Source organism: Eleginops maclovinus, chromosome 10 (genome assembly GCF_036324505.1).
Source record: "Eleginops maclovinus isolate JMC-PN-2008 ecotype Puerto Natales chromosome 10, JC_Emac_rtc_rv5, whole genome shotgun sequence".
Lineage (NCBI taxonomy): Eukaryota > Metazoa > Chordata > Actinopteri > Perciformes > Eleginopidae > Eleginops > Eleginops maclovinus.
The window spans coordinates 7222809-7246644 of NC_086358.1; the positions used below are offsets into that span (position 1 = coordinate 7222809).

Sequence of the window (23836 nt, forward strand, 5' to 3'; positions counted from 1 at the left end):
GGATAAACAGAGAGACACTAAAGAAATGTTTGACGGTGGAGACATTCAGCGAGTGGCTGCAGGAGCAGAGGTCAGAGGACAAGTTTGCATGAGTGTATCACCAACTGTGACATGTGCAGATGAGTGCGCAGACGATAATGGACCCTGCAGCACAATGTGCATCTTTGTGTGTCTTACATTTGCTCATGGTAAAGTAGAATGTATGCAATATTTGTTTACAGTAGCTCAAAAGCTCCCATCTGAGAGGAATACAGCTGACAGTTTATACAATCATGAATATATTGTGTGCAAGGTAAGGCATTATTAGATAAAGCGTTATATTGCACAAAAATCAATATATGAGGATTTGTAATATAAGCAAGCCCGCAGGCCGTGACGAATAACATAAAGTTGAGGAAAAAGCAGGAAAGAATACAACGTCACAGCTTGTTTCAGCTCACTAAGTTTCCTATTGAACTAAAAAAGGAAGCCAGCTATTAAAGATGTTTGCCTTTGCCCAGCCTGATTGCACAGTGTTGGTTTCTCTCCTTCCTCAAATGACTGCAACCTTTTCTTAGTCCGACTCTTGGATTCAAATCGTTATGTATCACCATAGCTGTGGTGTACAAACACTACCTAGGAACCAGATGTACTACAAAGTGTTCATCAGTTTTTAGCTGCTTAGCTGTAAAAAGGGGTCACAAGTACATCTAAGAAGTAAGTATATCAAACACTTTATTCATTACATTTTTTTGATCTCCTAAGAGTGGTGGTATCTGTGAAAACAAGTCTCTTAAATGAGTCCCTCGTCCTAGAGGTTTGCTGAGATTACAGGGAAAGCGTGTTGTAGGAGAGGCACTGTCGACTTCTCGAGTGCACTACCCAGCGAAGCATGTTATACTTTACCCTATTAGGATCCTATGAACAAGGTTACAAGGCGGGCTTTGTATTAGCTATAAACTGTTAGCAATTAAGCTGCCTGTCCCTGAATAACATCATCAGTGTGAAAGGACTTATTCAGAGAGTGCACATTAGTTAGCCTTTTCGATGTTAATTTTGTGCTGAACCTTTCTGTCAAATCAATGAATCCCTGGAAAGGTTTTGCCTTCAAGTCTTAAACATATCTAATAAAAACTATGGACACAAGTAAAAAAAAAAAAGCTATGAGCTAGTAATATAAATATATCTATGTGTATACAATTACCCAAAAGCTGATTATAGGTTATCTTAAACCACTGTATTGTGTTTTAAATGCACTTTTGAGCTTTACTCAAAATGTACTCATGGTCACTGCATTTGGAAATATGACAATAACGGAACATAAATATGATACAACCATATTTTTTCCTAATTTTCAAAAGAAATAAAATAAGAATTTGTGTTAAAAGCTGCTTTAATACAATGCATTTTTATTGATTTATCACAAAAAGCCTCAGGCAGCAGTATGAAGTGTCATTCCATGCTCTGTTTAAATCCAATTTAGCCTCAATGGATGTTACAAAACAAGGTGAATGTTTTTGTATTTATTCAGTACTTGTACATTAGTCTTACATCTTGAGATGACAAGCGTTTTTACAGCCATGTCTTCATCTAGAGATTAAAGTTGTGAAATGTTTCCTTACAAAGGCAGCATGGCTTTGACTTGCTTTCTTCTCCCCCCGCACACATACAGCCTCAGGTGATGTGCAGTCAGCCGCTCTCAAAATGTAATTCTATTCAAACTTCATTGATATGCAAAAAGGCTTGAAAGGCCATCTGAAAATCTTTTTTGTATCATGTTGGTTTTCAGTCTTTATAAAGTCATTGTTCAGTAAGAGTGCCCGGGTGATAAGAACATTATTTTATTTAATATTTTGTACACAAAATGTGTCCTTGTGCTGAAAAGCCTCTGAAACTGAAACAGTCTGCACTCTTACTCTAATATTTCACAGGAAACTGAAAGTGAAAATTGATAAAACCTTAACTGTGTCCCTGATGGAACAAAAGGTGTTGTAAACCTTTCAGCCGTGTGTGGAAATACTTCACCACATATAGAAAGTATGGCATCCTAAATGACTTTAACAAGGCAGGCTCTAATCATTATCTGGCATACTTGTTATTATCTGGAGATTGAAACGTAGTAATGCCGGCCTTCATGTGTATGCAGTGAGATAACAAGGGATTCAGAGGATTCTACCACATCTAATCAGTGGGTGACATGTGATGAGATGAGTACCGTTCTATAAAAAAACAACACATGCTAATTTTAAATGGTGACAGGCAGCAGTGTTACACGTACCAAACAAGGTTCTCATTATGAAAAACCTGATTGATAAACATTATCAAAATGTTACTTGACATGAGAGGCGATGTTCTTTTCCTAATCATCTCGCTGCCTTATTACATGACGTAAGTCACGGCAGTTTAATCAGAAAGCCTGTTGAAGTGTTTCGAGAGGGCAGTGTTGATAAATAATAACTTTGAGCAGCGTAAAGAAATGAGGACTATAAAAGCAGAGGGTAGGAAAAGAAGAAGCAGAGGGAGGAATGGCGAACATAACGGAGGGGAAGAAGAAGAGATGAGCTGTCAGATAAATGTTTCCGTAGCTGTGGTCATTTCAAGGAATTTAAATTGTTTTTTTTATCTCTCTGAAAATATCTGAAAGATTGGTTATATGAAGAAGGGAGGCCTTCGCCAAGAAAACAGTCAAATAATCTAATCATCTAGAAAACGCTTCACCGTAGAGACTGAAATTATTCCGGCTCTGTTGAGATATTGATTTTACATTTCAGGGACACCTTCTCCACTCTCCTAACAATTTTGAAAGTCGTCTGGGATTCATGATTTATTGGAAAAAATAAAAATAAGAGTTCCTTTTCTTGTGGAGAGATATTTCTTTAGTGTTGTGCGGAACAATTTACTTTATGAAGACAATTTCACATGAATATCCAGCCGTCTAAAAAATATGTTCCTTAAAAAAAACCTCTGCAAAATCTCCATTGCACCATTTTTACACAATTCGCATCTCGCCATTTACAACCAGGTCTAATGTATTATTAACCACGTGTAAAACCAAAGTGTCGATAAAGACAAATGAGACAAGTAACATAAAGCAAAACACTCTCTCTTCCAGAAGAGCTTTCCAATCTGAAATTGTTCAGATTGAGGAGAAAGGAAGGATGCTTCAAAAAAAAAAATTACCTTACAGAAATTATGGTAAGGTGACAACCAAACTTCAAGAGCGACCTTTCATTATCCTGCGGTACACTTATGCTTTAATAGCAAGGCTCACAGGACACATTTCTGAGCACGACTGACATAAATTAAAAATACATTAAGATCTATGTCTGCATAAAAAGTTGGAAGACCTGGGAAAGAAAAGTGTTTGGGCTGGTTTGATGACAGAAAAGACTGGGGTCTAGTTCGACATTTTGTGATTTTTTTGTGAAACTTCTGCTGATTTAAAGGAGAACATTTAATGTGATTGATACCACTCTTACACCTGTCTTTCAAACATAAAGCTACAGCAGCGGTCTTAGTAGCTTAGCCTAGCTTATCTTAGTTTAGCTTAGCTTAGCTTAGCTTTGCTCAAAGAAGGTAAACAGATAGCATAGCTCTGTCCAAAGTTGTGCTTAATATCTTTGTTTGTTTAACCAAAACAAAAAATATTTAAGAAGTGACATTGTTTAGGGAGGACATGTGACTGCCTCAACTTCTTGGAGCCAGGAAATAGTCTGGCAAATACAGATACTCCCTGCAGAGAGATGGAGTGAAACCAAAACCCCTGGGATGATTCGGAAGTAGGAAAACCTCATTCAAAATCCCATCAACTTTTCTACCAACTCTGAAAACTATAAATAAATGCAGCCTTAAACACAACCTTACTCAACAGTTTGTAACGTGTTTAACTACATATATAAGATAATGGTTGCATATGTTTTAAAACAATGCGAGTCCAATGGTCGCTGTGAGTTCAGTCATTATGGTAATCAAAGAAAGGACTGAACAATTAGAAAAGAAAAGAGCTTTAAAATGTTACTTTGTTTGCCAGGCTAACCGTTTACCCCTCTTTTCAGTCTTTATGCTAAGTTATGCTAACTGTCCCTGGCTGTAACATTACATTAATAACAGATATGATATCACTCCTCTCATCTAACTCTCGAAAAGAAACAAAATGAGAGTTATTCCCAAAATGCTGACCAACCGTGAAATCAATCTGCAACCCCAGCAGCAGCGAAATTGAAAATGTCCAAAGTTTTACAAAGACGGACACTTTGAGTCAAAGTTTACAGTGTATTGTCTGGAAGTTGCAGGGTGACACATCCACACACACACACACACACACACACACACACACACACACACACACACACACACACACACACACACACACACACACACACTCACGTACGCGATACAGATCACATATGCACGCACGCACGCACGACACACACACACACACACGAAACTGACTCACTCAGACACTTGTTCCCTCTGCTCCCATACACGCACAATTGCATGCACGTACAGCACACGCACGTAAACACGCATTGACACCCCCATAAACAGCGTTAAATCTCCACCACGTACAGCCCAGGCTGTAATCCGCCAGCCAGTTGCTAGGCAACGCTGTAACTTGTAATAGCACTCGTGGCCCGCTGCATGTAGGGTGGGGGTGAGGGTAAGGATAGGGGAGCCGGGTGAGGGGGTTGTGAGGGCCTTTTTTTTTTTTATTCAGAGGTAGGTTCTCGTGGGAGAATGATGACGGTCGCTGCAACTGATGGAGACTTGATAGCTTCTCCGACCACCAAATCATCTCAGCAGCCATCATGGGACCCAGGAGTCAACACTGAGGCTATTTCTGACACGTGCAATTCTACAGGAGGGGTTACCTTGTTAGATGAGGGGCAGAACAGCCGGGACACATGAGCAGATATCTCTTGCATTTATTTTTGTAGTATGTTCTGACAAGGGTAGGAAATGGGATGGGTGAATCTGAAAAAGATGACATATTGAAACCAAACTAGGTCTGCAGCCAACACACAACTTTTTACATGTGTTTTTTTTTATAGCAATGCACATAAACTCTAACCTGGACATTAAACTACCAACAAAATCTAATACAAATTGAAAGCATTACAGTGGCTACCTCTGTTATTGCTTATTAATTGTACTTTTTTTTAAATTCTTCTCTTTTTATTTTCTTAGTTTATTATGAATTATTATTACTATTCAATTCCAGAAAACCAGAAAAATACCAAATATAATCTTTCAGATTCTAGGGAAAAGTCTTCAAATTACCAAAAGTCCAAGGCCCCAATATTTTTAACCTAAGTTTTATATTAAAGATGATGAATAAAATATCAGATCCTCACACTGGAAGTTGGATTTTTGCATAAAAAAATAGCTTAAACAGATAAGTAGTTATCATGGTAGCTGAATTTAAAGAGCCTGTTAATCATTTCAGCTCTTATGCAAAAAAGAAAACGTATTCTCATTTATAAATCCTATCTTGAGCAGTCTGCTACACATGTGTGAAAAAGGTTGGATGTTTCAAATTAAACACGTTCACGTTGATAGATCCTGTTGTAGGAGTAGGTAAATGTGTGAGGAAAGGTAGTGTCTAATCCAGTGGGAGGAAGGGAGTTTGATTTTGTTGCAAAGCTGCATCGATCATCCTCTTTTCGGGCAGAAATTGCTGCCAGCACATCACACAAATGTGATGTACTCTTCTGCTCCATCCCTCATCTCTAAGAGGCAACCTGGGGGCAAGTTTGTCGGGCTTAGCACTACACCTTCTGCCTGTCGCCAAGCAGCCCTGACCCAACCACCCAAGTGGAGAAGCTGCGCTGCTCACTGGAGCTCAACTGTGCCAAAGGGAGCAATTTAAAAAACATTATAATCACATGAGAAGAAATGTCCCTGGCTTGATAATTAGTAGAGGCGAGTGGAGGATATCTTTGATGCTGTTTGGTTTGTCTGCAGTGCAACAGCATAATGGGCTTCTTCATTATCCTTTTTTCCCAGCTGTCTCTAAAGCACTTTCAGGAGGAAAGAAAAACCATCCATTCATAATTCATGCAGGTTTTTAGAGTAAAAGTCTTTTATCAAAATTAAGCCATAACCACGCATAATAGCACTGCTGTTTTAAAGTGCTGAAAAAACGAACCCAATTCATGTTTGAATGACACACCGGTTGAAGGAATATATTAAGTCAAATCCGGTCTTTATGCTAAGCTAAGCTAACCATCTGATAGAAACAAGAGGATTATTAATCTTATTATAATTTGCTGAACATGTTGAACTGTTCCTGTTATAATGTGCGGCTCATCAATTTGGCTTTGTCAGCATCCGACCACCATTATTAATAACTATATTGTCTTATCCTCTCTTGTACTCACACACACATGCTCAACATGCAGCAGGTCCCTCAGCTGCAACAATAGTGCCAAGGTCTGAACCTGTAGGCTCCACCAGAGTCCTCACACGGACCATTTGTTCTTATTTCTCATTGTGCCTTTATCTATCTCTACTTTATGGCCCCTGACAACTCATGTGACAAATAGCCTCCAGGCGGCCTCTCTGCTGAAACCTCGGATCCCCCCCAACAATCTTCACGTCCTCTTTTATGATAATCGTCTGGTAGCGAAGACTGACCGTGTGCATCAGCCGTGGGGAATCTCTGTCTGGCATCGGGATCCACCAGCTGCCTGTGTCAATCACCAAGTGTGTTTTCCAGGCCGCTGTTAGTGTGTTGTAGTGAAACCATGCCACCCTGTGGAGGGAAAGGCTCCAATAATGCTTTATTGGAAGTGATTTCTCTGTATTTTTCTCAGGTCAATAACTGATGCTGTGTCTCATTCAAGGACGTGTTTGCAGGATGGATGCTTTCTGACACAGACTGCAGCTTGGAGACAATCCTCTTGTGGGTTGAGGGTCTCTTTATTCTCACATCGCCACCCCGCTGCACAAACATCAACCCAGATGTGATAACTTAAGTGTGTCAAACATGCAAAGATCAATTATGGTTGCCAAGGGAATAAAAAGCAGATGCTGTGTACTGGGAACAACCTGTTTTGCTGTCAGAGGCTGACATGTAGTTTTTTGGATGTGATCGGTCACTGTCGATTTAATAAAACCAATCAATATCTTTTGTTTGATCTCTTAAGTTGTTAATGCACTGAACACATCCAAAGTACACATTAACAGAGGTGGAAAGTTACTGTACTTGGCCTACTCCACTGCATTTCAGGCAAATATTGTACTTTTGACTCCATTCACAAAGACTTTGTCCCCAAAAAAACATGATAATGCTGATATGGTATAATGCAGTACTGTACTACTAATCTACACAGTATTTCAAGTATCTAAATATGGTCCACATTGACCAACTATAATACTAAAATGCTCTTTGATTAATAAAAGGACAAACTATTACAGATAATAATATCATGCAATGAAAAGATCCATCTTTCCTAGCGAGTATTTTCATTTGGCTGATAATACTTCAATACTTAATATTAGTACATTTTTGTACTTTGAGATGTGTCCTACTTGTCCAGTAACCTATAGTGATTTGGAGTCATTTAGTCACATGATATAAAAGCTTTTGAGATAACTCCACCACAATATATGGCACTAACATGCAAACTCTGATTTCAAAATTCCTTGATTTCAAAGTACATGTGGACAGGCATGATAATTGGTTTAATAAAAAGTCACTTTTCGGACACAAAACAATGACAAAGTCGAGTTTTCTGGATTTGTTTACATTTATGCAGCTTGCTACATAAGCTAAAACGAATATAAATCCATGAGGTGAAGCTGTGCAAACGAGTAAATGTTACTCCTGCTGTTAGAAAAGACGATGGCCATTTGTTTTATGTCACCATCTTGCCAGCTGGAAAGCAGCCCTTTAAAATAGCTTTGCAGCTGCGCCTTTTTTTAGCCTTGACGTTTTCTGCGAGTCCAACCTTTTGAACAGGGTTTGGAAACTAACGTGCAAGAACTCTAGTGAATAAACGTCGGTAGTTTGCCAGAGGCCTTTCCGAGCTGGGACTGAGTAATATTTGCGACACAAGGACAAGGAGAGAGTGAGCAGCGTGTGTGCAGAGTTCCAGGCTCAGCCCCGGTGTCGAGTGCTGTGTGTGCCCGCCTGGTGAAGCTTGATATCCCAGATCGACGCGCTGCAATGAAGCGGTGAGACTGGAGGAGGGGTTTCCTGCAGCAAGTGCATCGTTTTAATGAATTACTCTCATATCAAGCCACAGTATAACTTAACGTTCAGGATGTGTTGTTTAAACCTATGTCTATGTTTGAATGTGCGGTTATAACAGGGGTTAAATTATACCCAACGCTCTTACGTGATGATCCTTGCAAAACCGTGTATATCTTTACAAAAATGCGTTTAAAATGCATGCTTATAGACAACGCTGCTGCATACCAAATAGACACCAGCCAGTGTTAGGGATGTTTAGACTACACCTTTTGCATGTCATGATTTCGCCATTGCTCGGTGAAGGTTGCTCTCTGTTAATGAAAATAATAAAAAAAGGTCATAGTATGTTGAAAATCTGAAAACGTCATAATGTAGTATGTCCAAATTATGAATATCAGTAGTATTCTATGTCAAAGATATGAAGAAAGTAAAGTATAGTATCAAATTAAAAGTTATAGTAGCCTATACTAAAAATATAAAGGAAAAACGCAATGCAAAGACTGCAGTAGATTGAAGACATCCCATCATAAATCAACCTTTAGTATGTCAAAACACAAAAATATATAAAAGAAACACCGTTGTATAGTATTTGAGAAAAAACCTCACAGTATCATATGTCGAAAATATCTGATAAAGAAAACACAGTGTAGTCAAAAATATAAAAAGAAATACGACAGTGTGTCGAAAAATCTGAACAATTTCCCCTTGAGTTGCCTCAACATCCTATGTTTTCCTATGGCTCAGTCAGTAATTACAACGGGGCATACAGTCAACAGAGTGTTCATTGAGTCTCTTGTCCCCATAGATCTGCTACAGTGGAGCACTATAAGGCAGCCATGCTGCTGAGTGGTGTTGGTGATGCTCTGGGATACAGGAACCAGCTGTGGGAGTACAATGAGTCAGGACCAGCTATCCATCAGGTGACTCCAGGAAGAACATAAAAAGAAAGGCTGAGAAGATGCTGCTCAACCACTGCTAAAGGTATAAGAACCCTCTATTGTGTTCCTTTCTTGCAGGAGCTGAAGGAGCTCGGAGGTCTGAAGAACATCAAGGCCGAGCTCCCTGATTGGCCGGTGAGCGACGACACAGTCCTACATCTAGCAACAGCGGAGGGACTGGCAACTGGTGAGACCAAATAATACTATCTCTACGGTTTCTGTCTGTCCTTTTCTCATTTTGTTTCCAACAAGGAGTTTATTGGATCGATCTGATAGTTTAAAGCATTCTGTGGAGGCCCCATTGGAAATCACACCACACCCCCTCCTCATGACTAAAGGTTAAATCTAATTTCCAGTCTTGCCTTGATTTGCTGCTCTATTACGGCTCTGCACAAGTGGAAGGAAACGGTAGACATTTCTACTTGACCTTTTTCTGCAATATGGCAAGCAGCCAGCCGTGTTAACATCTTTAAAAAAGTTTATAAGGACAGAGTCTGCAGAAGTTAACGCTCGTCTCCCTCATAGGGAAGGCGGGGGAGGACCTGATGCATGATGTGGCTGCTCGATATGTGGAGGGGATGAAGGACATGGAGGGGAGGAAACCGGGGCCTTCAAGCATCCTGGGTGAGACAGTGTTGTTGACCGTTTTTAAATCAGATTACATTTATTTGAAGTGATGGCAGAGATCTGACTTCTTCTCTGCTCTTTTAGGAGTCTCCCAGCTGAAGCCCGGGGAGGAGGGGGGCTACAGAGTGAACTATAATCCAGAGGGGACGGGCTGTGGAGCCGCCATGAGGTCCATGTGTATTGGCCTCAGGTAAGACGCTTGTCCTAACAACATAATAACTCAGTATGCACGGTTCGGATATTATTTTCTAATTTTCAATTACTCTGCTGAGTTGCTTTCCCGAGCATCCTAATGACTTACCAAGGGAAAAGTAGAGAAAATAAAACTCATGCCTCAAATTGATTTCCATTTGAGTGCCACTTCATTATTAATTTATATCTCTTAATGGCATCGGTTCCTGCAAATAAAGGCCCCTCTCTGTTATTTTAGGACTAGGTTTCATTTGTTTTATGAAATTTTGTTTTGTGTTCCTGCTGTAATCTCAACTGACCACTTAGTTATACAGCCCGTTTATTCCCCAGTAAAATCAATGTGCTTTTCATTAATATTCATGGGGGAAGTCGGTTTTCTATATTTTCATTTCCTTTCTTAAACAGCTATGGATCCTTTATTCAATAATTGTATATTGCAGTGTTAGTGTTTTGTGGTTCATGTAACATGTCCATACTTGTTACTATCATTTCCTAAATCCCCAAATGAAATATGAATCATAAAATAGATGAAACCCTTATTCAACCAAAGACATGAAAGAAGCCAGGCTCACCACTCAGACAGACTCTACAGTTTTCTGTCAATAATGGTGATTTATTATCAGCAGCGAGAGGGACGAGAGCTTTACTGTAGTCCTAGCTGATGACATGAGTGAGATATAAGAATCAGCTTGATATATAAATAATCTTGATATGTTTTTCAAGTGAGAAAGAGTTGCCCTACTGAGGTTACGGACGTGACTTTCAGAGTTAAGGTCAGAGACTAAAATAACTCTGAAGTATGTGTGAATACATGTCCTCATTCTGGATTTTAAGATCTACACCATCTATCTAATGGGTTGGTCTGAGGACATAATGAGGAGAGTAATAATAATAAGCCGATAATAAATTCTCTTTATTAATCTACTGATGATTTTTTAAATAAATTGCTAAGTCTGTAAACTGTAGAGAAATATATCCGTAGATTAAGTTTCCCAGATCCCCGAAAAAAGGAAAAATCTTTAGGTTGGGTAATCTAGAATCAGAGGTTTTGACCAGAGACGTTGAGTTAGTTTCTCTCTATCTTCTCTTAGGATGATAAGGCACAATAAGTAGAATTATTGAATATCCACGGAGCCAGTTGGATTGGTCACCCGGAAAACGAGATAACATTTCACTTTTAAATTGGCATTTAAGACGTGCCGCCGCTGCTCTTTTCCTGAAAGTAATTCATAATAAATGCAACAGTGGAATAAGTATACATTCTTTGATCACTGATCAGAACATAAGTAATTGACACATTTCCAGGGTAAAAAAAAACAAGACGTGGAGTCCATTAAAAGCGTGAAATAAAGTAATTAGTGTAAACAGTATCCGCACAGAATATAAATGCAGTTAACGCATTCCTCTGCTGTGATGGACCTCATTAAGCAGAACCCTGCAGCTACATATCCCGCTTAATAAATGCTGATAAGGACTTAAATACTTTGTCTCCCCGAGGTATCCAAAGGCGGACCAACTGTTGTCGTTGGTGGCCGTTGCTGTGGAGACAGGCAGGATGACCCACCCTCACCCGACAGGTTTCCTGGGGGCCGTAGCGTCGGCTCTTTTTACTGCGTACGCCGTGCAGCGCAGGCCAATCACGACGTGGGGTCTGGGCCTGCTCAACGAAGCCTGTCCAATAGCCAAGTGCTTCGTTCAGGGCCGGGGCTTCGCTGTGGAGGAGACGGAGAGGGACTGGGACTTCTTCTGTGACAAGTGGCAGTGGTATGAGCTGCTGAGCTTACGCTGTCATGCTGTATTCAACATCAGCAACTCTCCATTAACCTTTTAAAGCCATGAGGTTAATAGATGATGGCGTGATATTTGTACTGAAATGTTATTGGTCAGGCTCAGTTCAGCAGTTCTTTTATTGTAGGGTAGGGCTCCTGAGGACGATATACAGTGCTCACATTTATGATTTAAAGGGGCCCTATCATTCTCAGGTTCATTTGGTATTTTATGCCTGTCATACTTTAATGTTCAAAAGGTCCTTTATTTTTCTCATACTGCCTGTTAGCAGCACCTCCATTCACCCTCTGTATGAAATCAGAGCCCAGACTGCTCTGATTGGTTAGCGAGGGAAACCATTTACATGCACAAAGCCTCTATAACACTGTACAGGAAAGGGAACACTCCCAAAGCATAGTAGGGCCTCTTCAGAAACTCCTTACATTAGAGCACAGTGTGGATGTCAGGAGCATCTCTTACCTCCGTACACAGGTACCTGGATACCAGGGGCATCTCTTGTGGGGTGGGGCCTGTGATCTGGCCCACTTCCTACGGCCCAGCAGAGAGAGACGAGGCCTACAAGAGCTTCAGCCTGTCAGGCTGGGCGGGGCGCAGCGGGCACGACGCTCCGATGATTGCACTGGACGCCCTGCTGGGAGCGGGCTCGGACTGGGAGGAGCTGATGAGCAGAGCCGGCTTCCATGGAGGTCGGAATAATATTTTTTGGCAGCCATATTGATGTTAGAAGCTGAGAGGAGTGATGCCATAACTTACATCTCAACAAAGCGTCAAACATCTCTGATTGTAAACCTTAACCTCACATTTTTCAACTTTGAACCTATACTTCTTTTTCACCCAAACATACAGCTTGATAATCACAGCATTGCTACTCTTTACTAAATATTTCAACATATCTCTGCATTTTTTTTGCACAAGATCTTAGTATGGCGTAAAAAAAAAAAAAAACGATTGAAAAATTGACAAAGTGTTAAAACAAAGTGACATAAAAGTCATATTAAAGTCTGTATAGTAAAAGAAATTCAGTCATGGCCTTAATAAAATATGACAGTCAGAAGTATGTAATAAAATGTTGTTATATAGAATGACTAAAATGTCTCGTCATTAAAAGAAAGTCAAAGCCGTGTTGTAGAATAGTATGCCATTAATAATGTCAGTGAATTATGTTGTTTAAAAGGTAAAGTGTACAAGACTGACCTGGTTTGTATAACAAAAATGAGATGTCCTGTATCTTCCTATCATTCTTAATGAAGTGACACTCTGTGGTTTCCTTCCTGCAAAGGCGACAGTGACAGCACGGCAGTGATCGCTGCCTGCTGCTGGGGTCTCCTCTACGGCACCCAGGGGGTCCCAGAGGGCAACTACTCCAACCTCGAGTACCGGGACCGACTGGAGCGCAGCGCCGAGCAACTCTATGCCCTGTCCCACTGAGGAGCAGAGCCTGCTGCACCGAGCGTGTCCTGATGTCTCACACTGAGGGGAAACAAGGCCACACACACACACCGCTCGATGGCACTCGGCCGATCCAGAGCGCTGACACTGAGTCGCAACAGGGTGGAGTCATTCTGCCTGAAGGGGAAGCAGAGTGCCTTACTAACCCAAAGAAGAGTCTCATCTGCCAAAGTGTGCCTCATGAGGCAGGTGCATAAAGAGGAGTCCCCCTAGTGACCATTTTAAATTAACATGCAGAATTACACCACTGAGTGGAACAAATCCAGGATAATGAGAAAGAGAAGAGAATACAAAGAATCCCCTAAGAGGCAATTATGTCGTTTTGTCAGCCTGACATAATGGCAGGGGCTTATCGAGCTGCGAATTAAATGTGCTCTTGTTATTGTCTAATGAAAAATAAATGTCTGTCTCAGAGTAGCTTCCTGCAGAGCAGAACTGTAACTGGCAAACACAAGTAATGTTTCAATAAACTAAACAAACAGGGCTTTGAAGTTGAGTTGAAAACTTTATTTTTTGGTCATTGTTGTTTTAAGGTTTTTTTTGTCTTGTCCATTTTTTATTAATTATATTTTCCTACAGGAGAGGAGAAGCATAGGGGGGTGGTTTTAACTACTGGATAGTTAAAAAAGGAAAATGATTTGCTAAAAATCCCCTCTTCTTCACATCCGTCCTTTCATGCTGTATTCACAAGAGCTCCACGACAGTCTGTTTCCATGTGTGTCATGGTACAAAATCTCACAAGCCTAAAAACACACTGCTGGAAGAGAAAGCGTCTGCTGCCGGTTTCCATCCGGGGTTCCTCCTCTCCGACTTGTCCGCCCAAAAAGGTGCCTCATGTCTCTGAAATGGGAGGAAGTTGGAGAGAAGAGCAGGATGGCAGCAGGGGCCGGACGCACCTTCATCATCAGAAATAAAAAGGTCCTCCTCTGGGGCTGACGCTGAGGTTAGAACTGATGAAGAGCGCTACAGCAGGAGCATAAGGTGCCGAGGCTCTGTGTCCTCGCCTCTCCTCTGTACTTCCTTTCAGTTTGTCATGTATAAGTCAGTCTGGGCTTCACATCCAGCAGGCAGTGGGGATGTTGGGGTTCATTCCTAAGAAGATTTAAGGAGGTGGGGAGGAGGGCAGATGGGGTTTAGTTTCCAGGCTGATGGAAGGGAGCAGCGTGCGTTTGAACCTGCATTGCTGTGGGAGGTAAACAGAAAACAGCAAAAACAAAAAAGAAAACACATAAATGCTACACTTCAAGGCACGGATGGAGAATGAATGGGTGGATGGACGGATGTAGCCTTGCACTTGGTCTCGCACCTTGTGGATGTCCGATGTAAAAGTGTTGGTGTGCTCCCTGCTGGGGGCCGTGCTGCGGGTGCTGTTGCACTGAGCCGGGGCCCTGCTGAGGAGGAGGCTGCAGCATCACTAGCTGGGGCTGGCCGTGGTTCCCTGTGTGGTGGCCCGACATGGCTCCCTGTACGTGGGCCTGGGGGGACAGGAGAGATGTTTGGATTCAGATTTTAAACCGGTTGGCCTACATTTACAATATCTGACTAAATGAAAACGTATTTGCAGTGAAAAATGAAAAGGAACAGAAACAGGGAAAGGTCCATACCTGCGTTAACTGCCCCAGAGGATACGACTGTGGGATGCCCTGGTGGCTGTGGATGCTGTAGCCCTGGATGGGGTATGAGCCCTGTGGAGACGTGTGGCCGGGCGGCATGTTGGGGGGGGTCTGTGCTGACAGAGGACCTGAGTGGTACAAGGACTGGGGCTGTGGGCCGGCCTGGGCATTCTGAAAGGAGAAATCAAAACGTGAGAAAAGATGATAAAATAAATCACAGAAGACGTGTCCTGGGGGCCAGACTCTCTGAAGGGTGCGGCCCCCATAAGACCTTCAGAGGACATGAAGGCCGGCTAAACAGGCACCCCCTCTCCAAACAAGAGGAAGTAGTAGTGTGTTTTGGCCCTTTTCTGAACTTTATTTAGTCTACATTTAAATACATGTTAATAGTCTAGCATTATGGTCTGGCCTTTTGAAATGGGCCAGGATTTTTCCTCAGTAACTCAGAGGGAGATCCAGACTTTGTTCAATCAAATGTGTTTCGGTATATTTTGGTGTCCTGTATCTCACCTGCCCGGGGCTCGGTGCAGCGTGCTGGGGAGGGGGCTGGTTTCCCGTCGGGGTGCTGGAGGGCTGGGGCTGATGAACGGCACCCGAGTGGTGGGCGAAGGACTGTTGAGCTACAGAGAAAATAAAGGATGACTCATGTCAAAGAAACGCTTTATATTGTTGTTTCAGATATTCAGATGTTTTGACTCACTCATAAATCTCTGCAGGTTTGGAGTCTACTCACCATAAATGCCCTGCTGTGGCCCCTGAGGCCCTTCTCCCTGTGCAGAGAACTGGGGGCCTCCTGGGGGTCCCATGGCTTGTGGGTGTGGACCCCCGCCTTGCCCTATCATCCTGGCTCCTCCTTGCAGCATGGAGTACATCGGCTGAAGAGAGGGGGGAACAAATAGAACATGTTGAATACATTTTTCAAATGTTTGTTAATGGAAGCGTTTTCTGCTAAAGGTTGACGTTTACACAAAGGGAACTGCTACGATTTTTAGGAAGAAAAACCAAAAGGAGGATTAACGTTGCAGCAGGGTAACATAACTGACGGCTCAAGCAACAAACATTCAGCTAACCATCTAAAAGATGAATTTAGAGAAAGGTATTAGAGGTCAGACGTACTACCTGTCCGGGGTACGGCGACATGGCCTGGAGGACCTGCTGCTGGCCGTACTGCTGAGGGTTGTACTGCAGGTATGGCTGAGGGTATGGGGACGCCACCAGAGGGGCCCCGGCTGCTGAGGCTGCAGCTTGCATCATGGGCGGAGCGGTGTTACCATGGTCAGAGCGCTGAGCCACTGCAGAGCGGAGGGAAGGAATTATTTAGACCACAGAAACATGGGAGGAAAAAACTGAAGGGCTTCATTTGTCAAAAACTGAAATGGAGATTATGAATTGAAACTTGAGCTCTGGAGAGGAAAAGCTGCTTTTACCTTTGGTCCTGGGGTATTTTCCCTGGCTGACTGCAGACATGGTGTACTGGTACATCGGAGGGGGCTGAAAGACAGAAATAATCCGGAGGTTAACTCAGAATACTCTGCATTGTTAGCGATACATTTAAACATCAAATCATGACTAAAGTCAATATAATTTTGATCAACGCATTGTTTTTTTTGTTTTAAAGCAAAATGGCACATTATCCCGTCACGTCAGCTTCCCAAATGTTAATGTTTTCTGATTTGTTTTGGGTATTCTATAATAGTAAAACATATAAACAGTCGAAACATGATGTTGCAATATACGACTGATCTGGTAAAATAATGTGCATTTTATACATTTTAAAAACTCTTTATGGAGAAAATTATGAATTGAGAAAGATGTAGGCCTAAGAAAATGTGGCCGAAAAACAAATACAAGCTATTTATTATTTGCTTGCGTACCTGCACAGGGTGGATCTGTGACACATAGGAGAGGTAGGGGGTGTTGTAGAGGGGTCCTTGCCCCCCGGGGTGCTGCAGGACCACGGGGCTGGGGGGAGTTGGACGAGGCGGAGTGGGAGCCGTGTTGGGCTTTGTCTGTAATAACACAACCAGAGGGAAATTAAATTAGAATGTCGCTAAGCTAAATCACAGGCATTTCAGCACATATTATCATCCATTAGGATAAAGTGTCCTACATATATCACAATAAGTGGAATAACTACTTGGTGCCGATGGGTAAATAACACATTAAATCCTGCAGTAAGTATTTATGACAAACCAAAGTATCATTTATCCATTTGTACATAGTGCCTGAAGAAATGTACTCCCCTCTATTACCTTTTGCTGTCAACAGAAATGCTCTCTATATCAAACTCTACTGTAGTCTGGTTCATATTTTTTTTACATTTCAAACATTTAGCAGAACACACTGGCTTACCATGGGCATCGGAGCTTTGACAGGGTTGAACTCTTTAGCGTTGGGGTTTAAGGTTGATTTCTTTACTTGCCTAGAAGATATAAAACAACAATCAACAAGTTAACAAACACAGAGTCATCAGCAATTAAAACCAAACAGTTAAACAATGTGGAATCTCTCAGAACCCACTCTGGCATGCCCTCTGGACGCTCCGCAGACTCAGGCCTGGCGTCCTCGCTGCCCGGGGTCCTGGCTGGCTGCGGGGTGGCTGGTGAATGCCTGTCTGAGGCCGTTGCAGATGTGGAGTCTTTAGCGTCTGCAGCAGGGGAGGGTGAAGGCTGAGGCTGGGAAGGACTGGGAGCAGAAGCTTTGGGCTCTGATGAAGCGTCTGATGAGGGTTTGGCTGCGCCGGGCTGGCTGACCTCGCCGAGGGAAGGTGGGTTCGCTGTAGCTGGGGAGCTGGGAGAGCTGGAGTTGCCTCCACTCGGCTGGAGCTGAAGAGAAGAGCGGGAGATGAGGATTGATTTGAGAAGTGATCAAATGTCAAGGCATAAGAAACCGGTCAGAATTTCCAGCAGGGTGACAGAAATAATGTAGGCTTAAAGTACATAGTAAATAAAAAAACCTCATTATAGAAAACCAGATCCCCTAATGTACAGCAAGCGTTCACACAGATGTCTTGCGAAACTCGTTAACGGTCACAACCAAGTGATTAAAAGTGATTTCAAAAAGGGAAACCTTGTTCATCAGTGTTGGCTCAGGTTGCAGCTTCTTGATTTGTCACAGCTTTTCTAATTTCACGCTTCAAAGAGAGGCAACTGAACTCTTACCCTGAATTCCTTGCCAAATCTCCGCAGCTCCTCAATCTGTGACCTCTGCTGGACCGAGGGAACTGGTGGAGGAGTGGGAACAAACGTTAATGAAAATGGAAAGATTTGGAAACTTGGGGCATGTTGTCAAAAACACACAGAACATGTGGATTGACTATGCTGATTTATTTCGTTTAAAAAGACTGATTTCTAACTGTATCCACACACCTTTACCACTCTTGCTGTCCTCGGTGCAGCTCGGGCTCTCTGCAGAGCGTTCCTTTGCAGCGTTCCCAAGGATCTCATTCACTATAAAGACGAGACAAATAGTCACTAAACACCGAGTGCTTCATTAGATACCACCTTTGATACCAGTCGCCACTAAATGACGGTCTCATTGATGAAGCTCACGTCATTATGGATAAATGGTTTTGACTTTGATATTTAACTCTTAGACAAAAACAGGAGGCGAATAATCAGACCGTACCATCGACAGGGAAGAGAGGGGCGGGGCCAGACGTCTTCTGTGGGGGCATGGAGACAGACGATGTGTCCAGATAAGGCGTGTCCTGGGAAGAACCTGATTTAGGAGAGCGAGAAGCTGCAAGGATAGGAGAGGGAGTAATGACAGTTAGATCTCAGACAGAATGAATCAGTTGTATGATAGAGGGTTCAGTAAGAGCAGCTGACAGAACGTACTTGAGGACTGAGAGTGTGAGTTTGAAGAACGGACTGTTCTGCTCGACTGCGGAAGTCTTTGGGCTTTAGGAGATGTTCTGCTAGACACTGAAAGGCAGGAAATAACATATTTTCAATCCGTCTGAAATTCAGACTGCCTTAATATCATGCAAAGGAGCTGTTCACACACTCACCTCCATTAACAGGCCTGCCAGCGTCAGACAGCGAGTGTGGGAGTGAGTGGGAATGAGGGACTGTGTGTCCGTGTGGTGCGGGGGGGCTAGAGGGGGAGGGAGCAGTGGAAGCAGAGGCTGGAGAGGATGCCGGTCCTCCTGAAGAGGCGGGTGTTGGGCCAGAGCTCGGGCTTCCCTGGGGGTGGTGAGGGGCGTAGGCCCCGCCTCGGCCCGACAGAGGACTGTTTCTCTCCGAGGGGGAAATGCCAGACTGGGGGCCGGCAGCAGAGGGCAGCGGGGGTCTGGGAGAGGAGGAGGATGGAGGGTTGGAGCGATATCCTCCGCTCAGACGGGCGTGGGGTGGAGGCCCTCCGGAACCTCGCTCTCCTCGCTCCCGCTCCCGGTTCATCTCTCTCTGACGCTGAGGTAAAGGAATGTACTTGCCGTCCCTGTAAGACGAAAATATGTCAGGATACAAGAAATATCACATTGTTGGAACTGACTAGAAACATGTCAATATTAGTGTAGCTTTATCTTTTTATCTGCATCTGTGCAGAAATAAGACATGCAATGCGATTTTCACTACTTTTCTACATGCCCAACAGACCAGCGGCCCTCCTCACCTGGTGCTGGCTCCAGGGCTGTCTCGGCCCTTTTCACGCTCTCGATCACGGGGGCTCTCGCGGCCCCTCTCGCGATCGTTGCCGTCTCGCACCACAGCACTGTACTTGTCCTCCTCGCTTTTGCCTTCGTCATTTTCCAGGCCGACACGATGCCTATATTGCGGGCTCGACTCGATCTCACAGGCCAAGCGAGCAGCGCGGGCTTCCCTCTGCCGAAAGTTCTCTGTGTTTCCCTTCTCTAGCGGCACACTGGAGCAGGAGAAAGGTTCGACAAAGAAAAACAATGAGGGCACAGAAAGTCTTAAAACTGTTCCTGAATTCAAAGTGAGCCCAAAGTATTGTTCATTTAGAATGGGTGAATTGAAGTGGCAACCTACGTATACATGGAAAGGCTGGAATCGTATGTTGACGTGACTCCATATTTAACTTCATTGTAGCGGAACATCTCGTTGGCATCCCAGCCATTGGACTGTAAAGACAAATATCAATTAAAACAAGAAATCAGGGAAATGATTGGGGTTGTAAAAAAAAAATGTCTGGCTGTATGTTAAAGTGAACATGCGTAATATTATAACATTTCTGAGTAGGGGCATTTATTGTATGATTATTTTTGTAGCGTTGAAGAGACAGGGCGACTCACTGGATCTTTCTCCAGATCGAAACCCTCTCCATTGCTGTCTCCGCCCTCCCATCTCTGCAGAACCTTCTCTTTGTGTTCTCCGTTGACACGAGTGGAGCTGATGGCTGTGTCTGTGAAGGTGTCTAAAATCATAGAAAAAAAGATTAGACATTTCTCCAGGTTTTTTCATTTGACACACTTCATCTACAACCTGCTATCTGAGTCTAATCCATAAGTCTGAAAATACAACATTAAGATGCTTGACCGTGTAGCAGAAAATCAATTATTCTGTCTTCCTCTTTTTAGATACAGTCCAATCTAACAGATATATTCACGATAAATCAACGACACTCTTAGCGTGAACTAGGTCTAACTTTGACAACAAAAGAAACCTTTTCCAGGAGAATCAATAGGTCTATCTTCAAATGCATTGCAGGTCTGTCATGTTCGTACCTCTTGTGGCAAAGTTGAGGTCGACGTCTTTGCAGATCATGGTCACCAGGTCTGAGGGGCTGAAGATCATGGTGTCAGTGATGTCCTCCCTCCGTGGCAGAGTCGATGAGGATTCCTCCTCCTCAGTGCGCTTGTGTACAGCGTCCACAGCCAACTCACACTATGGACCCAACATCCAAATTTTAGGTCAGTGTTAGCTTGCAGAGGGGGACATTAAAAAACTAAAGGAAAGGCCACACTACTGATTCAGAAAATTTAACTGTTATGCTGGCAGGATTACAGAGCTTTATTTAGTTGAAAGTGGTGCTCTCCAATAGAGATTCTCACCCGGGAGCTGAGAGTCTTGAACACGCCTTCAAATACACTGCCGTTTTTCACTGTTATGTCACAGGTCGAACCCTAAGAGGGAGGGAGAAAGACTTGGTTTTAAAAACATATTCAAATCAGAAAAATAAGGAACAAACAAATTAACATTTAGAAATGTAATACTTCCAAATCTGGAGCAGCTTTTTTGGATTGACTACCCATATTTTGAAAACTATATTCTGTGTACTGTCCATGTATTATTTAATGTATACGAGTTTTTGTGGTCTGAAAATGCAGATGTCTAGTAATAACAAGCAGAAGCACGACCATTGTCCTGACAACTTGAAGAGCCTAGGGACAAAATGCAGAACATTAAACTAACTCAACCCTTTATTGTCTGGGACAGACACGGCTGATCTTGAAAGAAAAGGAACATTAGAGAAGGTAGGTGTCATCTTACCTCCTACTAATATGGTACATGACAAAGTAGGTAATGCAAATCCTTAGGTTTCTGGAAAAATCTACTCTGGTCTAATGACAATAACAAAACATAATGACTTACCACTACAGCTGTGAGGAAATGAAGCATCCTAGTGTTGTTGTACACACCCTCGAACACCTGCGGACAAGGAAAACAATTTTTAAGTATCCATCAAGCAAAGTATTACAAATACATGACATTAAAGAAATCTGATTATGATATGTTTAAAAGACTAAAGTTTGACATCTTAACCAGTACATAAATGTGGGCTGTCCATTTAAAAAGGGCAGGTGCTACATCAATACTCTCTTTTTATACAGGAAAACCACTCATGACGCACTCTAAGGACTGGAGGTTTAAGCCACAGTTACCCTTTTTATACAACTGTCGTCACAGGTATATTCCTGGTCGTCAGATACATTTGGATTGTAGTCCAATGCACACAACATTTTATTTTTATAGAAAATCTCTCAGTGCTCACTTGAACAGGAACATTTAAAGGCAGATTTCTCATCTATAGTATGCATGTGATTACACAAGTTACGATGACGCTGAAATGAGATTTAAAGATAAGGAATTGTTTCAATATGGCCCTTTAGTTTTTAACATTTGTGTACAATCTTATGAAACTCTTCTGAATCAGAATACTCACCGGAGATGACTGGAACGTTGGCTTTGCAGAAGTCCGGTTCCTGTGAAAAATAAAACAGTTATAATACGTTTGTCTGCTCAGACACTAGTATAACCTCAAAATCGGTCAAAGCAGTGTCACATTCCACAAATGGAACAAATAGTTGGATAAGGGGAAGTTGACAAGCTTACTTAACAGGTCTGACAAGCTCCCAAATCAACATTCCTACTGCATTGAACACTTCCCTCTACAATGCAAACGTGGTGCCTAGAGTCACCTATTGGGAATCGGTACTTTCTTCAACCTTTATTTATTAATGTATTCAACCTTTCTTGTGTTAGGTGTAGTCCTGCCACCTCCAACCTATTGGGCTTTGAGAAAAAACTACCATCAGAATAGAGGCATTTTTCAAGGAAATAATGTGTAGTATAATCTTTAATGTTCATAAATGTAGATGTAGCCGTTAAACTGATCTCTTTAAATGGATTACACCCAGAATCTCCATTGAAGAAAGTATGGAAAAAGGACACCTATATTCTTTAAAATCACTTCAAGATTTTAAAAAAACATGGTTTAAGCAATCGTTTTCATACAGTAATATGATTAGATCAATCAGGAGAGTAAATACTTCCACCATGAAGAATAAACACAAGAATTTTTTTCACTGCTAGTCACATAGACGCTTGCAAAACAGAGGCTGAAAAGAAGCTTGAAAGGATCGTAAAAAAACGCATTTTAGTCCACATATAACATGGTGTTGGCCATTATATAAAATCGATGTTAAGTACAGTGTTTATACAAGATGCTTTATTGGCTACAACTGCATGTTTGTTGTCAATGCTACATTTGACATCATCCACGTCTCTTTACTGGCACTGACAGGCCATATAAACTTTGAATAGCTTGCTTGCTGATTTGCTGCTCACTGCTTTCACCAAACTTGGATCCACCTCACTTTTTGTCTTCGATTTAATCTGGTCATTCTGATTGGTTTACAGTCCCTGTCAATCTAACATGAGCTAATCCGATTGGCCTGGAGAGAAACTCTATTTCCGAGACACACCCACTCGGCACACACCGCCTTAACCGGTAGGCCTCCAACTCAAGGGACAATCCTCGGACTGTCCTGACAGTAAACCCCCCACAACCCGCTTACCTCCCGGCCTGTGTCCTGCTGCCACTGTTGATTCCGCTGACTGGAGCAGACATACCGGCGGGGCCCGAGGTTCCGTTGGACGCTTTTCTCCCGCCTGAGCCGGGTTGCTGCTGTGGTTTCAGCATTGCGAAGCACAAGGCTTAAGACCACCAAGTGTACGCTCACTTATAAACACTGATACCTTTGGAGGTGAAGTAGATTTTAACGCGAACTATCTTTAGCAGTATCACCTGTCCCTAGAAGAGCCGGTGTTTAACCTCAGGGATACCGGCAAGCTACTCTTGCTAAGTGAAGTCGCTTGTGGCCTAAAATCTAAAGGAAAATTTAAATTAAATTAAACATATAACTTAACAAACCTCCCCGACTATCTTATCTGTAACCAAGGCGGTTATGTCACAGCAAGCGACTAGTGAAAAGACACGAGTTTTCGTGTAATTACTTAGCATTTGCTTGCTAACTTAGCACTAGCTTGCTAACTTAGCATTAGCTTTGATCCTACAGCTCACTTCGGGCGCTTTCCTCCGGGATTTACTTTCTTCTCTCGGTGGCGTCGCCTTGACTCCGGCACCGCTGATCCCTTCCGTTAAAATATAAGCACTTGGTGTTACTGTCAGTTGCCCTAGTAAGTTAGATTTTTCCAGGTTTCTTACTGAAAACCTGCTGCGGGTCGGTCAACACCACCTCTCGGTAGGTTCACTTGACTCAATCCGCGCGCGGCTGACCGGCTGGGAAGGGGGAGGGGGCGTTGACGTGCGCGTGCGCTTTTTGACCTAGTAGTGAGCGCGCGTACGTG

General features: G+C 42.7%; 2 protein-coding genes across 4 annotated transcripts; one reads left to right on the forward strand and one right to left on the reverse strand.

Annotated features, from left to right (window-relative positions):
* Positions 1-7813: 7813 nt before the first annotated feature.
* On the forward strand, positions 7814-13654 carry adprh (ADP-ribosylarginine hydrolase). Its single transcript, XM_063893566.1, has 8 exons — positions 7814-8157; positions 8982-9096; positions 9193-9301; positions 9640-9738; positions 9826-9931; positions 11431-11697; positions 12193-12407; positions 13001-13654. Exons 1-8 carry the CDS (start codon positions 8150-8152, stop codon positions 13147-13149), a joined length of 1068 nt encoding a protein of 355 aa, XP_063749636.1. The 5' UTR covers positions 7814-8149; the 3' UTR covers positions 13150-13654.
* An 8-nt stretch (positions 13655-13662) lies between these two features.
* LOC134870995 (ataxin-2-like protein) lies at positions 13663-23764 on the reverse strand. Of its 3 annotated transcripts, none has more exons than XM_063893568.1 (23): positions 23044-23764; positions 21909-21948; positions 21338-21394; positions 20797-20868; positions 20470-20629; positions 20038-20159; positions 19775-19866; positions 19398-19646; positions 18796-19223; positions 18623-18709; positions 18411-18524; positions 18152-18232; positions 17945-18006; positions 17304-17608; positions 17136-17205; positions 16658-16792; positions 16211-16274; positions 15903-16075; positions 15517-15658; positions 15294-15403; positions 14775-14954; positions 14477-14645; positions 13663-14353 (listed from the first exon to the last, which is right to left on the reverse strand). In XM_063893568.1, exons 1-23 carry the CDS (start codon positions 23166-23168, stop codon positions 14304-14306), a joined length of 3087 nt encoding a protein of 1028 aa, XP_063749638.1. In that variant the 5' UTR covers positions 23169-23764; the 3' UTR covers positions 13663-14303. The 3 variants fall into 3 exon arrangements, with proteins under 3 accessions (XP_063749638.1, XP_063749639.1, XP_063749637.1); XM_063893569.1 differs by having other exon boundaries at positions 13663-14262; positions 15900-16075; XM_063893567.1 differs by having other exon boundaries at positions 15900-16075.
* Between the last annotated feature and the right edge of the window lie 72 nt (positions 23765-23836).